Genomic DNA, 16191 nt, shown 5'->3' on the forward strand with positions numbered 1-16191 from the left:
CCACTGCAGAACGAATTGGTCTTGTTGGAAATCCCTCGCGCTTAACAGTCTAGTCAGCAGTGTTAACAAATAATTTACCGGGCAACTTGAAACAGCCAGTTGGAGTTTTCGTTAAAAGTTCCTAAAATAAGAATAGAGTTCTATTGTGCATGCTACTACTTTGTCTTTTCCTGTGTAAGCCTGTTAATATAACATATTAATATTCCCTAGGCTACAGCAGGTTAATAACAAAATGCAATATATGCCTACAGGTCGAATATGACATCAAGGCATTTAATAACATATTATTAATATAAGTTATTATTGTCTGTCCGATCAACACGCTCACGTAATTATACGTATATACAGGTATATATATTTTTTGATATACTGTATACGGTATATACAGAATCAATTAAGTGTTATTTTATACTTCGTTGCACAATGGTGTCATGCAAAAATAGTTAAAACATTACATGCTACAAGCTCGCAATCCGTCATATCGAGGCACTTTGTGAGCTTGTAGTCCTACCGTTTTAACTATTGATTACTTAACTCATTGAGTGCCAGAATTTTTTTTTTTTTTTTAACGTTTGGCAATTCTGGCACTCAATTTTACTACCTATGAGTATGTAAAAGAACAACAACGAATAAACAAAAAATATTTAAAAATGATGTCCCAGTGCCAGAGTTTTTTTCACAGAAAACAAAAAGTGCTTAGGAAGCGAGATACAGCCTTTTTCAGTTCTAAGTTAAACAAGGAGTGGATGGAGCTGCACATCTTCAGATGATGATATCTTGGGTTCTGAACATGTTTTTCATTTTCATGCAAATTTTTCAAAAACACGTCAAACACGTTAATGGCACGTTGAGCCATAGCGCTAAAAACACGTGAAACACGTTAATGGCACTCAGTGAGTTAACTCACTGAGTGCCATTAACGTGTTTCACGTGTTTTTACCGCTATGGCGCTGGGTGCCATTAACGTGTTTGACGTGTTTTTGAAAAAATAGTAAAAAAACAAAACATGTTCAGAACCCAAGATATCATCATCTGAAGATGTGCAGCTCCATCCACTCCTTGTTTAACTTAGAACTGAAAAAGGCTGTATCTCGCTTCCTACGCACTTTTTGTTTTCTGTGAAAAAAACTTTTCAGAATCAATTCTGAAATAATTCTGGCAATCCTGGCACTCAGTGAGTTAATAAACTATCGATGATCAATGAATCATTTTTAATAATCCATTAAATCTATTAGTTCTTTTAACCGTCACCTCCCTAATCGGTTCTAACCTCTCTGGCGGTCCCCATGTTGGTCTCTTCTGTGTTGTCGGTCCCGTCTCTTCACCAGGTTCTGGACAGCACACAGCACCGTGGTGATGCTTTTCTCCAGGTCAGCAGAGAACTCAGAGCAGAAGGCATGCTGTTGTTGACCTGCCAAGAAAAACAACCACAAATACACATTTCTGTAAAACCACTAGATACATTCTGTAAAAAGAAACATATTTTTTATTATTAATTATTATAACCAGTATTAGTAGTACCACTAACAGCAGTAGTGGTTTTAGAATGATTAACCCATTAAGACCTGAGGCCGATTCTACAAAATGTATTTTAAATCCTAACAGTTTTTTGAAAAAAACCTATGTTGCTATATCAGTGGTGCTCAAACTTTTTTTTAAACTTTTTCATGTCAAGGACCCCCAAAATGTATTTTTGGGGCCAAATGTATTTGGCCCCAAAAGGCCAAATGTATTTGGCCATGGACCCCCATCTCAAAATATTTTGTTCCAGGGACCCCCAGAAGCAAAGATTTGAGTTACAAATGTACCTAGAAGTTCGCTTTAAAAATATATATTCAAAGATTTGCACAACTTTTTACGATTTTTCAAAAATAGCAGATCTACAAGATCTTCCCGGTCTTAATGGGTTAATGAAGTAAAACTATTGTATCGAGGCTCTGTGTGTGTTTGTGTGTGTGTGTGTGTGTTTGTGTGTGTGTGTGTGTGTGTGTGTGGACCAGCAGCGTGTGCTGAAAACAGCAAAACAAACTTGGAGCAAAAAAAACAAAGAGATGCGGTTTCAGCCGTGCACACTTTGTTTAAGGACGTAGTACAGCAGTTCTCAAAGTTGGGTCCGTCAGGGGTGGAACCCCCAAGGGGTCCTTGAGGGGGGTGTCAGGGGGTGTCAGGGCAAAATGACTGATAGTTATGAACCAAATGGACACTTGGTTTGAAACTCTGACAGTGTACAAATGGAACCAAATGGACCGTTTGGTTTGTAACTCTTGACAGTTCGGTTCCATTCGTACGCTGTCATAGTTATGGAGGTTTGTGGCCCTAATGCATACAAAACTTGGGGGTTCTAGAAATTAAACAAACCTGTTTGACCGTGTCCCAGGGAGAGGAGCTGGGTCTTCCAGGTGGTGAACTCGGTGAGACTGGCCTCCACCTCCTCTCTGACGTAGCGCAGGGCCTGGGCGAGGGCCGGCTGGCTGTCTGCGCTGCCCACGCACACCGCGGGGCTGAACAGCTGCTCCACGCCGGGCATCTGGGCCACCACGGCCGCCAGCCGGTCCAAACCAGAGCAGCAAGCGGAGAAGTGTTTCCTGGAGGAGAGAATGAGATGGGTGTCGAGTTTGGTTTGGAACAGTGGTGGAAAAAGTACTCACATTTTTTTTACTTAAGTAAAAGTATAAATACAGAAATGCTCCGTTACAAGTAAAAGTCCGGAATTCGAGATTTACTTGAGTAGAAGTACAAAAATATTGGCATCAAAATGTACTCAAAGTACCAAAGGTAGAATGTACTCATTATGCAGAATGTCCCATTTCAAGTTTTTCATGTCCCATTTCAAAAGGTATAAAAATCTTTTTAAAATAGCAGATCTACAAGCTCACAACGCGTCGCATCGCAATGCGTTGTGAGCTTGTAGATCGGCTATTTTCAAATAGCCGAAATATATATAGAGCTGAAGTGGTTAATGTATGTTTAGTGATAAAAATCCAAATCTACAAAGTACCGGTAACTAAAGTTTTCAAATAATTGTAGTGGAGTAAAAGTACAATATTTGCCTCTGAGATGTAGTGGAGGAGAAGTAAAAGCACTGAAAACTGGAAATACTCCAATAAAGTAAAAAAAATACCTCAAAATTGGACTTAAGTACGGTACTTGAGTAAATGTACTTAGTTACTTTTACACCACTGGTTGAGAGGTATTATTACCACGTGTGAAGGACACTGTGCGAGGACTCCCGTGCCACCGCGTCCAGCTCCTCCCTCAAGCCCTGGGTCTGCTGCACCATGGCGGCCACCCGCTGGCTCAGCTGGCACCAGGCCGCGTCTCCCCTCCGCAGCAGACAGCCGGGGGGCTGCCGGTGGGCGGCGAGGGGAGACGGACACCTCAGGGTGTTGTGCTGCCTCTGTTGTTGGCCGCCGCCCGGCTGTCCCTCCTGGTTCTTCTCCTGGAGGTCCTCCGGACAGCACTGAAGGAGCCAGGACAGCTGCTGGAGGAGGGTGGCGCACTGGGCGGCCAGAGCCTGGCCCCTGGTCACCCAGTCGTGGAGCGGGGCCTGTGGGGGGAGGCTACAACCTTCCGGGGTGTCGTCCGTTCCGGCGGGGTGGCTGTGGAGGTGGTCGCGGATTCCCTGGACGCTCGCCGTTAGCCTCCTGAAAAGTCCATTAAAAAGTCCATTAATTTATTAATTGGTCGTTTTATAGTTTAACCCATTAAGACCGCATCCGCATCTGCGATTTCTTTGGGCTATTAAAAAAATAGCAGACATACAAGCTCATAGCGTAGCACCGAATGCCTGCGCTATGAGCTTGTAGATCCGCTATTTTTGAAAATTCGTGAAAAAGCGAACATTTTAACTCAAATCTTTGCTTCTGGGGATTCTTTTTTCATGTCAAGGACCACCCAAAAAAAATATGTATTTGGCCGTGGACCCCCATCTCAAAATATGTTGTTCCAGGCACCCCCCAGAAGCAAATATTTGCGTTAAAAATGTTCGCTTTAGAGAATATATATATTCAAAGATTTGCACAAATCTTCACGATTTTTCAAAAATAGCAGATCTACAAGCTCATAGCTTGTATATCTGCTATTGTTTGAATAGCCAAATAAATCTAAAATAACACAGATGCGTTGCCGGTCTTAGTGGGTTAACTACTAAGTGTAGTTGCGAACGACCCATCGGCCGTGGACAGACCTGAGGTGGATCCACTCTTCGGTGAGTTTGGCCAGTCGTCGTCTCTGTCTGAGCAGCAGTTTGAACAGGTGAGAGGAGAAACCACGGCAGCGGTCTATGTTCCCCAGACCAACCTCCTAAAAAAACACAATACAACACAAGCTCAGAATGATGCAGAACGAAGAAAACAAAAGCAGTGGTGGAAAAAATACTAATCATTTTGTACTTAAGTGAATGTATCAATTCTGCAATGTAGAAATACTCCATTACAAGTAAAAGTCAGGAATTAAACATTTACTTGAGTAAAAGTACAAAAGTATTGGCATAAAAATTGACTTAAAGTAGCAAAAGTAAAAGTACTCATTATGCAGAATGTCCCATTTCACAAGTTTTCAAAAAAGAAATATTTTGAAAATAGCCGATCTACAAGCTCACAATGCGTCGCATCGCGACGCATTGTGAGCTTGTAGATCGGCTATTTTCAAATGGCCAAAATGTATATAGGGCTGAAGTGGTTAATGTATGTTTTGTAATAATAATCAAAATCTACAAAGTAACTAGTAACTCAAGCTTTCAAATAATTGTGGAGTAAAAGTACAATATTTGCCTCTGAGATGTAGTGGAGTAGAAGTAAAAGTTGGAAATACTCCAATAAAGTAAAAATGCCTCAAAACTACCTAAGTACAGTACTTGAGTAAATGTACTTAGTTACTTTACACCACTGAATAAAATAAAATAAAATGAAAATAATTCATCTACCTTGGCAGCACTTTGGAGAGCAGTCAGCAGTGTTGTTCTCCTCGCCCATGAACGGTAGAAGTACGTCTGACATCCTTGCCACGCAGCTGTCAACTCTGTGAACAACCTGCACAAGTAGATCAACAAGTACAAGTGACAATCTGGGTTTGGTTCCGTACATAATATATCATAGAAAATGTCACGTCCGGGCCCATCTGTGACAATCCATTTCATCAGATAAAATCAACCGTATGTTGTCTAATTATTATTTACATTGAGTTCCACCTGGAATGACACTTCTAGAGCAATGCTTCTCAAACTTTTACATTTCAAGGTCTCCCCTTAACTCTGACAGTGTACAGATGGAACCAAATGGACCCGTTAGGGTCCATTTGGTTCCATTTGTACACTGTTACATACTTGTAGGGGTCAATTTAAACCCTCCTAAAGGAACCCAGAGAGTCCCTGAAATCCACTTTGAGAACCACTGTTCTAGAGTGCATTAACTTTCTTTAAAAAAAATTGTCTAACATGTGTCTTTTGGTATTCTTTATAATGTCACATATGTTTTCTGTATATTTTGTCTATTTTATGTACTGTACTATGTACTGTAGTATATGTATTTTGTCAGGTGATTGAAAAAAGAATTAACGGTGATCCAATGTATCTTGTAATCTCATTCATCTTGCCATCTGTATTCTGGGCAACATTTGATTTAGAAGGCATTCGTAGAATGGGCCTCAGGTCTTATGTTGTGGGAGAGCTGTTGTTGTGTTTACGTGTTCTCTGCATGCTCCTGGGTCTTGGCAGCAGACAGAGCAGTCGTCATCTCCAGAGGCTGCATGCACAGAGTCTTCTCTGGGTCCGCCGTCCTGTTCCATGCCAGTCCTTTACGGTAGGATAGACCTGAAGGGACAGTATTCATACTTAATTCATGATTCATGAGCCCTGTATTAATTAATATGGTTAATAATAACGTGGTTTACAATACATAAAACACCAGTATTTAAGGTCATTACACCATAAATCAAGCACAAATAGAATTACTAAGTGAAAGACCTGTCATATTTTACAGTTTCTGTTTCAGTAAGTCATTAACACAGCAAATCTATCTATGAATTCCATGTACAATTCACACTATAGTCACAGGCTATAAAGGATCAAGGGTATAAGAATTAGAAAGAAGAAGAATTAGAGGGAACAAAACACTCACCTATTTCTGCGAGCATCTTGAAGAGGTCAGAGAGAGCTCTCTGTTTCTGCTGAAGAATGTGTTTGACCTCAGATTTCTGCTTCTCTTTCTCTGCAGTCGTGTCGATGGTGAGACCCTGCAGGTCGCGGAGGTTACTGATGATCTCACCTGGAATCACACCAACCGATCATTTCATATTTCAAGTTAAAAAGAACGTTGGTGGGAAATGAAATACCTGACACTCTTCTCTAACTGAACACCTGCAGTCATATATGATACTGGGTGAAACAGTTAAAGGTAGGGTAAGTGATATTTTTGGGTTAAAACAAAAAGTATTTTGTTAAAAGGTTAAAGCACTATATTCAGGGGTGCACATAACTTTTTAGGTCTGGTACGCAGAAGAGCACCTGGACATGTGACTTGGTGCGCATGCCGCCCGTCCCGTTTTGTCAACGGGGGGGGGGGGGGGGGTTCAGCCCGGACAGTTTTGTCAACGGGGGGGGGGGGGGGGGGGGGGGGGGGGGGGGGGGGGGTTCAGCACGGTGCCCACCGGACAGTTTTGTCAACGGGGGGGGGGGGGGTGGGGGGGGTTCAGCACGGTGCCCACCGGACAGTTTTGTCAACGGGGGTGGGGGGGAGAAAAAAAGGACGCTCTGCTTCTAAATTCCGCCGATTTTCACCTTTTTTTTTTCTCACGCTGTTAGATAAAGCCCCCAATGTTGGTGCCCTGTGCTGCTGCGCTGATTTTATCCGCCAGACTGGGACGTTCACGGCATATTTTGCACCATTACGGTGCGTTCATCATCGGTGACGAGTGCCTCTAACAGCCGCTGCTGGCTGCGTGCACGCAGCAAGGCAATGCAAGGCGATGCGAGGCGACGCGAGTCATATCTCTACCCCTGTGCCTATAATGGCTGTACATGGGGCCGACGGGTGCTTTAGAGTGATTGTGTGAGTGTGGCTTCAGGAAGTAAATTCCTAGCCTCGATCTCCAGGCTTTTATTTTTTATTTTTGCTAAAAAATAAAAGCTTGGAAATTCCTGTCCCAGCTGTTGGTGCGCAAAAGCGCCTCGCGTCGCCTGATGTGGTGCGCATTTTTTATTTTGGGTGCGCATGCGCACCTGCGCACCAGTTATGTGCACCCCTGACTATATTCTGATAGTAATCATTGCTATAGAGTGTTTGTTAAGTAACAGGAGTCTCCCCGTCTCTCCAGCTCTTTAATAAACAGAAAATACATTTTCCGGTAGGTGTCAAAATCTCAGCCAATCAGGAGAAAGTACCCATTTTCCAATTTTGGGAAAGTACCCAAAAGTTCCCATTTTGCCTGCTCATTTCTTAGTGTCATCACTTCCAATTTCACTTGTTTAATCTATATCCTGATTGAGTTCTGTATCCCGATTGGATAAAATTGAAAATGAAACTGAAACTGAAACAAAAATGCATTTTCTGTTTTATAAAGAGCTGGAGAGACAAGGAGACTCCTTTTACTGAACAAACACTCTATAGCAATGAGTACTATCAGAATATAGAGCTATTTAACACTTATTTTAACCAAAGAAAACCACTTACCCTACCTTTAATCAAACAAGTCGATTTAATCCATTATAAAGAAAATATTTATTTTTATTGAAAATAGCAGATCTATAAGCTCACCATGTGTCTCGATGCATTGTGCGTCACGACACATTGTTGTACAACACCACAAAAATCAATTATATATTTTTTTGCATCAATTCGTTCATATATATATATATAAAAAGAAAACAAAAGTGCTGCAAGATTATTAGATTAATCAAAAATGAATCGAACAATATTCGCAGAGAATATAATTGATAGTTGCAGCCCTATTTAGAAATTAGGGCTGTTCGTGACATGAAAAGGTTTGAGAACCACTGCCCTGGTAGTGCCGTTCTCTTACCAGTGAATATGTCCAGGTCCTCAGCCAGTTCTGGCACTGGGTTCTTCTTCACCAGCTGGACACACATTTTCTTCATCTTTCTGGTCAGAACGGGCAGACGACCCTGGAGAGAGGACGCGTCAACGGCCTCCTCTGGGACCTCGCTCTGAAATAACACGTAATTCAGTCAGGAACACTCACGTCACAAATACATTTAACCATTTATTGCAACAAAATGGAATACAGTTAAACTTGGCGTTAATGGCTCTTTAAGATGTTCCCTAAAATTACACAAGAGCGGGCCGATAGCAAGACATTTAATCAGATTAACTTCAGTTTAAACGTTTTGAGTATTGCAAGACTCTTAGGGTAACTATAAGGTGGAGGCTGGGGTGGTGGAGGCAAGCTTTGCCAGCAGCAGCAGCAGTGTGTGGCGGCAATTGAAAGCAGAGATCCAGTCTAGGAGAGAGCCTTATTTAAACGGACTGCCTTGATGAGGGAATGAGCCTGATGAGGTGTAATTGGTGTGTGGAAAAGCGTGGCTGATCAGCGTTCTACCTGCAGGTCTCTGCCCTTCCCCGGCAGGGCGTTCCTCAGGGCCAGGTGCACCTTGTGGATGGGAGTTTCTTCTGGGTTGGAGTCCACGCTGTCCAGGCTGGCGTTAGAGCCCTGTTCCACCAGAGCCGGAGCACTGGGGCCGTTCAGAGCCTCCTCAAACTTCTTCACAAACTTGAAGAGAGTCCTGTGGGGATAAACAATAAAAAGGTAGAGTTGAATGTTTAGCGCCTGTGCATTGCTGGTATAGGCTCTTGTCAGTGGTGGAAAGTAACTAAGTACATTTACTTAAGTACAATTTTGAGGTATTTGTACTTTACTTGAGTATTTCCAATTTCCAATACTTTTACTTCTACTCCACTACATCTCAGGCAAATATTGTACTTTTACTCCACTACATTTAATTGAAGACTTTAGTTACTAGTTACTTTTCAGATATAAATTATGATATAATGAAACATACACTAACCACTTTAAATCTATTTTAAACCTAGGCTATTTTCAAATATTTAGTACTTTTACTTTTGGTAGTTTAAGTACATTTTGATGCAAATACTTTCGTACTTTTACTCAAGTAACATTTTAATTCTGGACTTTTACTTGTAACAGAGTATTTTTATATTGCAGTATTGGTACTTTTACTTAAGTAAAGAATTTGAGTACTTTTTCCACCACAGGCTCTTGTTGATCATGAGGATGTTATATCCTTGTCATTATCTTGAGTAAAGAAGGCTCTACTCTGTTCCCTGTGGGGGTTGTTTACCATTGAACACGACAGGACAAAAAAAAAGAAGCCGTCACTGTAAAGAGAGGTTCTCAGCAAAGTTATAACCTTACCGATGAGTCTTCTCCACTGACTGCTTGATGGACCAGAAACTGACATCGTTCCATTTGGAGATCTTCACAAAGTCCTGAGGAGCCATACAGAGCATACCATCAGTACACATCGTATCAATAAGACAAACATTATTGATTCCTCTGAGAGCATACTCTAACACTTACAACTAAATATGTATTGAAATACATTTTAACCCATTCATTTTCTTTGGCTATTCAAAAATAGCAGATATACAAGCTCATAGTGCGGCACCGCGCTATGAGCTATCTGCTATTTTTAGCGGTGCCAACCGCTCTAAGCTTGACTTTGTCCGTATGTCCGTCCGTCCGTCCGTATCAGCACGGGATGATGAGCACGGGATTTGAAACAGCTATAACTCTAGTTTGCAGCATGCCACCAAGTCCACATTTGGTATGTGCACTTAGACCACCAATAGGGACGAGCATGAATTGCTGAAGTTAGCAAAGCGGGGTCCAGGGACCCCCAGCGTCTGTTATGTCCGTCCGCCCGTTTAGGGCACGGGATTTGAAACAGCTATAACTCCAGTTTGCAGCATGCCACCAAGTCCACATTTGGTATGTGCACTTAGACCACCAATAGGGACGAGCATGAATTGCTGAAGTTATCAAAGCGGGGTCCAGGGACCCCCAGCGTCTGTTATGTCCGTCCGCCCGTTTAGGGCACGGGATTTGAAACAGCTATAACTCCAGTTTGCAGCATGCCACCAAGTCCAAATTTGGTATGTGCACTTAGACCACCAATAGGGACGAGCATGAATTGCTGAAGTTATCAAAGCGGGGTCCAGGGACCCCCAGCGTCTGTTATGTCCGTCCGCCCGTTTAGGGCACGGGACTTTAAACAGCTATAACTCCAGTTTGCAGCATGCCACCAAGTCCAAATTTGGTATGTGGACTTAGACCACCAATAGGGACAAGCATGAATTACTGCAGCCCCGCCCCCTCTGTCTTCCCATTGGCTGGCCTTTAAACAGCCATAACTCAAGTTCGCAGCATGCTACGGAGTACAAATTTTGTACATGCACTAAAACCACCAATAGGGACGAACTGTCATTACCTAAGCCCCGCCCCCTCTGTCTGCCCATTGGCTGGGCTTTAAACAGCCATCATTCCAGTTTGCAGCATGCTACCAAGTACAAATTTGGTAAGTGGACTCAGACCACCAATAGGGACGAACTGAAATGAGTTAAGCCCCGCCCCAAAGGCACCGCTTCCTTCACACAGGGTGTGATTTTTTTAAATCGTGCAAATCTTTGAATACATATTTTCTAAAGCGAACATTTGTAATTGTCAAATGTCTCAACAAAGGTCTAAATGGGCTAAACAACATCGACAATTATGGAATAGTACTGAAATTCATAAAAAAACATAGGTCAGGAAGTAGGACAACTAAATGTATGAAATGTATTCACCTTGAGCTCCTTCTCGAGAGGCTTTCTGAGCTGTGTGATTCTGGTGTGGATGCCTTCAGAGAACTGGGTGTAGTAGGTGTGCAGGTTCCACAGCAGACTGCACAATGACTCTGCAAAAACACATTTCTGTTTAGAGCCAAACATCATGTGTATTTCCTTCTTTTTTTGTATTGACTATATTCACACAGCAGCCATTTTGCTCTCGCGTCATATTTGCGGGTGGGGAAGAAAGGGTCCATTTGGTTCCATGTGGACGTTCTCAGAGTTACATGCCTCTAAGGTCCGAACGATCAATAATTTAGCTGAAACCCCCCACCATTGCCCACCAAGGACCCCTAGGTGTCCCCGGACCCCTTTGTGAGAACCCCTGTTGTACAGTATGTCAACGTGTGTGTAGCTGCTGTCGGCTACCTCGTCCAGGCTGGCTGGGGACCAGCAGCAGGTGACAGTGGAAGCCCAGCAGCATGCCCAGGCGAGGGTGGAACTCTCCCAGGGTGGAGCCCTCCATGAAGGCCTGCAGGGTGGCGGACACCGACGACAGGGAGAGACGCTCCACGTCCTCCTCCTCCTCCTCTTCATCATCTGCTGATCGCAAACCATCACATCGGTAGGTAAGGTTAGGTTTTAGTGGGGTTCATTTGCATAGCTAATTGAAACACAGGTTTAACGGGCAATGGACAAAATATAAATACAACAAAAGAGTAGAAGATAGATAGATACAGCTACAAACGTTGCATGTGAGACAGAAATCTCTACTTGTGTTTTAAAAACATAATAAGCATTTGTCTGATTGAGAACAGTGAGTAATGATAGCGAGAAGCAAGCAAATTAGCTTGCGGTGGTTTTAATGAACTGCAATATGATGTTTCCTTCTTTGCTTCAGACAGGAAGAACATGAAGAGAGATGGGAAACCAAGGGCAGAGAGAAAGAGAGACATGCTAAACAAGTTTGATTTGAACTCTCATACTCACTAGAAGCATTGTGTATTGATTGGTTGAGCCACCAGGTAGCCAACACTGAGCATCTCAACTTGATAATTTAACAAATTTAGCTAATACCGGTACTTCCACGGATCAGATTAGTGCAATGATGATTGTGTACTGGGGCAGCGTTAACAATGGACACACATAAAACCACATACCAGCGTTGGCATCCATCCTCTGCTCCTCCAGATATCTCTCTATCAGTTGGTAAACAGAGAACCAGCGTTTGGTCGACTTCTCTGTGTGACGCTTCATGGCGTTGTCCAGGCTGCTTGACCAGCAACTATAGTACCACACAAACAAGACAGAAAAAACGAATAAGCGTGTGTATAAATGCAGCATACATTTTGAAAATCAATGACGTTTCCGCCGAAGCAGCCTGTTGCTTAATTTAATGATAAAAGTATAAATATATATATAATAACTATGGAAGATTTGACGGCCAGTGGTTTCTTACCTGAGCTCCAGTTTGCGCCACTGGATAATGATCTGGGTGACTGGTTCCAGTTCCTTCCTCAGAGAGACTGCACGACTGGCGTTATTCTCCCAGTCCTGACGAGAGGATTATTATGGCTTACTTTAGTATCGTCTCTGTCGGGTGGAAACCCCATTATGTCCAAAACTGTTACTTTTCAGGATTTAAATTCAAAAATAGCAAAAATATCTGATTGGCGAGCTCAAAATGTGTCGCTTAGTGTCGCGTTTCGAGCTTGACGATCTGCTATTGTGGATACTTCAGTCCAACGCTGTAGAACGATCAAGTAAATATATATATCATATACAAAAAAACACAAAAAGTTAGAATATGGAGATAAGAGGTTTTTGCCCGACAGCAACCGCATTGTACAGCACATCATGCATTATAATGGGGACAGGGACAGCAAACCTCACCTGTGATTTACTCAGTAGGATCTCCATGCCGTTGAGGAACTTGGCCAGCGGGCTGGCCAGACTGAAGGATGAGATTCTATCTATCACTACAGTCACCTAGGGAAAGAAAATCACAGGGAATTGTCAGATCATAGCATATTAGTGCCTCTGCCTGAAGACAGAGGGAACTACCCTGTCAGCTAGTGGAGAGATGCATTTGGTTGGACCCTCATACCAAACTGGGGGTCCTTGAAATGAACAAGTTTGAGAACCAATGAACTCAACCCATTAAGAGCTTAGGCCGATTCTACAAATGCCTTCTAAATGAGTAGTTCCCAAACACTTTCAACCTTTTTCAAAAATGTCCAAAAATAGCAGATGTACAAGCTCGCAGTGGGGCACAAAGTGACGCACTGTGAGCTTGTATATCTGCTATTTTTGAAAATCTAAAATGACACAGAATGCTTTCCCGTTTTTTTTTATGGGTTAACTTACCTGCACTAACGCTGGGTGATCTGGCCAGTCCTCCAGCCTGTGTTTGACCGCTACTCTGAGCTGCTCCAGAACGGGAAGACAGAGACGGGCCTGGCTCATATTGGGCTGCTGGTAGAAGTCGTAGGGTCCGTCTGTGTGGACCGCCAGGCCGTCCGGACCCCCGGCGGTCCCCCCCAGCACGCTGTTCTGGAGGAGGGCGCCCACCAGCAGCTGGCTGCCCGTCAGCTGAGGCTCCAGCTCAGCATCTGTTGAAATGTTATCTCAATTAACAGAATGCAATTAATCCCTAGGTCACTGACCCAGGTGTGCACTTTATCAAATGTCAGGCTGCCCTAGCGTGTCTGATATCTGGCATAGAGGGGCGGGTTCAAAATCTCCGGAGAAAAATTCTGTGAGATCCCATTGGTTCACCGATCTGTCCGTCAGCCCCCGCCCAATGCCCCTCCTCCTCCCCCAATTTCGCAGTATTGAGAGCTCTGACGTCACAACATTTGGAGCGTCGCCCACTGCACTCTGGTTGGTTGGGGAAATGAAACACTTCCTATTCCATGAACGTCAGTCAACAGGCTGGTCCAGGCTCTTATTTTTTAGCAAAGAAATAAAATAAAAGCCTGGAGATCGAGGCTAATCAAATGTAGACCACACATTCAATATTTTCTTTCTATGAAACTATGGTATATAAAAGCTATATATCTGTATTATGTTTGTTTTTTTGTTAACAATTTTTTAAATCCACAAATTTCAACTAAATTCTGCAACGTCAAATGAAAAAATATATATAATATGTGTAAAAACAAGGTTGACCAACCCATCATATGGTAAAAGCGTGACATCACAGGGGCAGCGATCTGATAGGACGAGATGAGGGCTTTGATGTGTTCTTTGCTGCGATTGGCCGGAGCTGTGCTTTGGTACCACAGGGACTGGGCGTATCCCAGACACAGGCGCTGGTGGATGTCTACTATCGCGCTCATGGCGGCAGGAGACAGGAACGTCTGCGTGGACTCGTCGTCGGGCCCTTCCTCGTCTTGTTCCTCGGTATCTGCTGGGCCCTCCAGGCTGGGCTGGGCTGTGATGTCTGCAAAGTCCTGGATGGACATGGGGATGGAGAGAAGGTTCATTGCAGATAAGGATAAGTTGTTATAGTAGTCACTACTGGGTGACCAGTAGTAAAGCCAATACAAAAATGTAAGACTCAAGACGCAAGTATATCCGAGAGCAGCCATTTGTAATTGTTCATCTTAATTCACTTCATTATCTCACGCTTAACCCATTCAATCCGGGAACGCATCTCTGTCATTTTAGATTTATTCGGCTATTCAAAAATAGCAGACATACAAGCTCATAGCGCGGCACCGAGTGCCGCGCTATGAGCTTGTAGGTCTGCTATTTTTGAAAAGTCGTGAAAATGTGTGCAAATCTTTGTTTAAATATTTTTTAAAGCGAACATTTGTCAAATATTTTGTTCCAGGGACCCCCAGAAGCAAAGATTTTAGTTACAAATGTTCGCTTTAAAATATATATATACATTCAAAGATTTGCTCAAATTTTCTTTCTAAAATCCGGATTGAATGGGTTAATATAGTGTGTTGCTCGCCGGAGGATAAAAAGCAATGTGGTGCACTTCTTTTTGGTGATGAAAAAAATGAGAACTATGTGCCTATTTCTTTTCGGCGAATGACACCATCGTGCCATGAGTATGAATTAGTATTTAGTGCTCTTTTTGAAAGCCACAGTCTTTTATTGTTGTTTGCTTTTATTTCACACGCTGCTATGCTATGTAGTGGTGAGAAAAACAGTTCATTTCGGTGAACGAACGATTTCGTTCACGGCAAAGATTCGTTCAAATGATTCGTTCACGTTCTCGTTCAGTAGCGCTTGCGGTCCTGGCGGAGCGTATGCGATGCGAAACGGTAACTGCATGAAACTGTGTGCATCTGATCCCACTGACATGACTGCACAGTCTGTACAGAAACACAGCACTGTCATTCACAATCTAATTGTACCATCTTCTTTGTAATATAATGTATAGAAGTAATACATTACTGCAATATATAATGTAAAGTTATTTTTATTTGTCGATAATTATTTATAATAACAATAATTTATACAAAGCAGCCCAAGTCAGTACACTCACATGACTATCGATTTCCAACCATGTCTTTAACTAGCCTAATATTAACTTCATGAATAGTAGCTGTAGAATACTATTTGCATCTTCTACTCAAACTAAAACGTGTCAATTGACCTATCTGTCCTTTGTCTAGGACCATGCATATTTATTTATTTTGATACTTAAATGTGGTGCTAACACTATCTGTCTTTTGTCCAGGAACAACAGTAGGCTACCTTTATTTCAATTCAAATAGCAATACGTATGCATGTCTATACTGGAAAACTCTACAGCACAGCTTTCTGTCTGTCTGATGGTCTGTCTGTCGCGGGAGGAATAACAGCCCGCCCGTCGTCGTGTGAGCGGTGTGCGGGGGGGGGGGAGGGGGGCATGAACGAAATCGAGAACGCAACAGTTTCGAGTCATGAACGTGTTCGTTCACGCTCACGGCAAAGAACTAGTTCTTATGAACGGATCGATCATGACCGACACATCACTACTGCTATGTGCATGACATAGAAAACCACCTCTGCCCATAAAGCCTGAAATGCCTGGTGAAGTGAAAAGTGAAACTTTTGAGTATGAAAGTTGGGTAATAGTTGAAACTCTGAGTGTAAAATGTTTAATGTTATAAAAGAGTCATCATGTATAATGTACAGCTCAGTGCATCAAAGAGAGGCACTGGTACCTTGCTGAACTGAGGGAAGCGGCGTCTGAAGTCCCTCTCCTCCTGCTCGTCTTCGGTGAGGCCCGTGCCGTGCAGTCGACTGCGGTTTCGGTACAGACTGGCCTCCATCTGTTCTTTCTCCCTCCGCCGTCTCTCCTGTTCATCCCACTCGTTCACCAGTGCCTGAAGATAAGAGCAGATGAGACCAGGTGTGGGGGGGAGACCTTTGTTAACCCCGCAAGGGA

At 43.0% G+C, this 16191-nt stretch overlaps 1 protein-coding gene across 4 annotated transcripts in view; it reads right to left on the reverse strand.

Annotated features, from left to right (window-relative positions):
• The window catches only part of mdn1 (midasin AAA ATPase 1), a 122260-nt gene that overhangs the window by 29986 nt on the left and 76083 nt on the right, over positions 1–16191 (reverse strand). For 2 of the 4 annotated variants that reach the window (XM_084083172.1, XM_084083170.1), the window contains exons 66-83: positions 15968–16129; positions 13975–14254; positions 13167–13411; positions 12693–12788; positions 12259–12353; positions 11960–12084; positions 11229–11399; positions 10818–10927; positions 9388–9461; positions 8554–8737; positions 8017–8161; positions 6117–6263; positions 5683–5809; positions 4925–5030; positions 4187–4302; positions 3201–3644; positions 2359–2585; positions 1271–1411 (exon numbers count right to left, since the gene is read on the reverse strand). In XM_084083172.1, coding sequence (XP_083939298.1) covers positions 1271–1411; positions 2359–2585; positions 3201–3644; positions 4187–4302; positions 4925–5030; positions 5683–5809; positions 6117–6263; positions 8017–8161; positions 8554–8737; positions 9388–9461; positions 10818–10927; positions 11229–11399; positions 11960–12084; positions 12259–12353; positions 12693–12788; positions 13167–13411; positions 13975–14254; positions 15968–16129 — 2995 coding nt within the window. Of the gene's footprint in view, positions 1–1270; positions 1412–2358; positions 2586–3200; positions 3645–4186; positions 4303–4924; positions 5031–5682; positions 5810–6116; positions 6264–8016; positions 8162–8553; positions 8738–9387; positions 9462–10817; positions 10928–11228; positions 11403–11959; positions 12085–12258; positions 12354–12692; positions 12789–13166; positions 13412–13974; positions 14255–15967; positions 16130–16191 lie in introns of all 4 variants that reach the window. The other 2 variants (XM_084083171.1, XM_084083169.1) reach the window with 1 other exon arrangement.

This window comes from Gymnoscopelus microlampas (genome assembly GCF_963454915.1).
Source record: "Gymnoscopelus microlampas genome assembly, chromosome: 16".
Classification (NCBI taxonomy): Eukaryota; Metazoa; Chordata; class Actinopteri; order Myctophiformes; family Myctophidae; genus Gymnoscopelus; species Gymnoscopelus microlampas.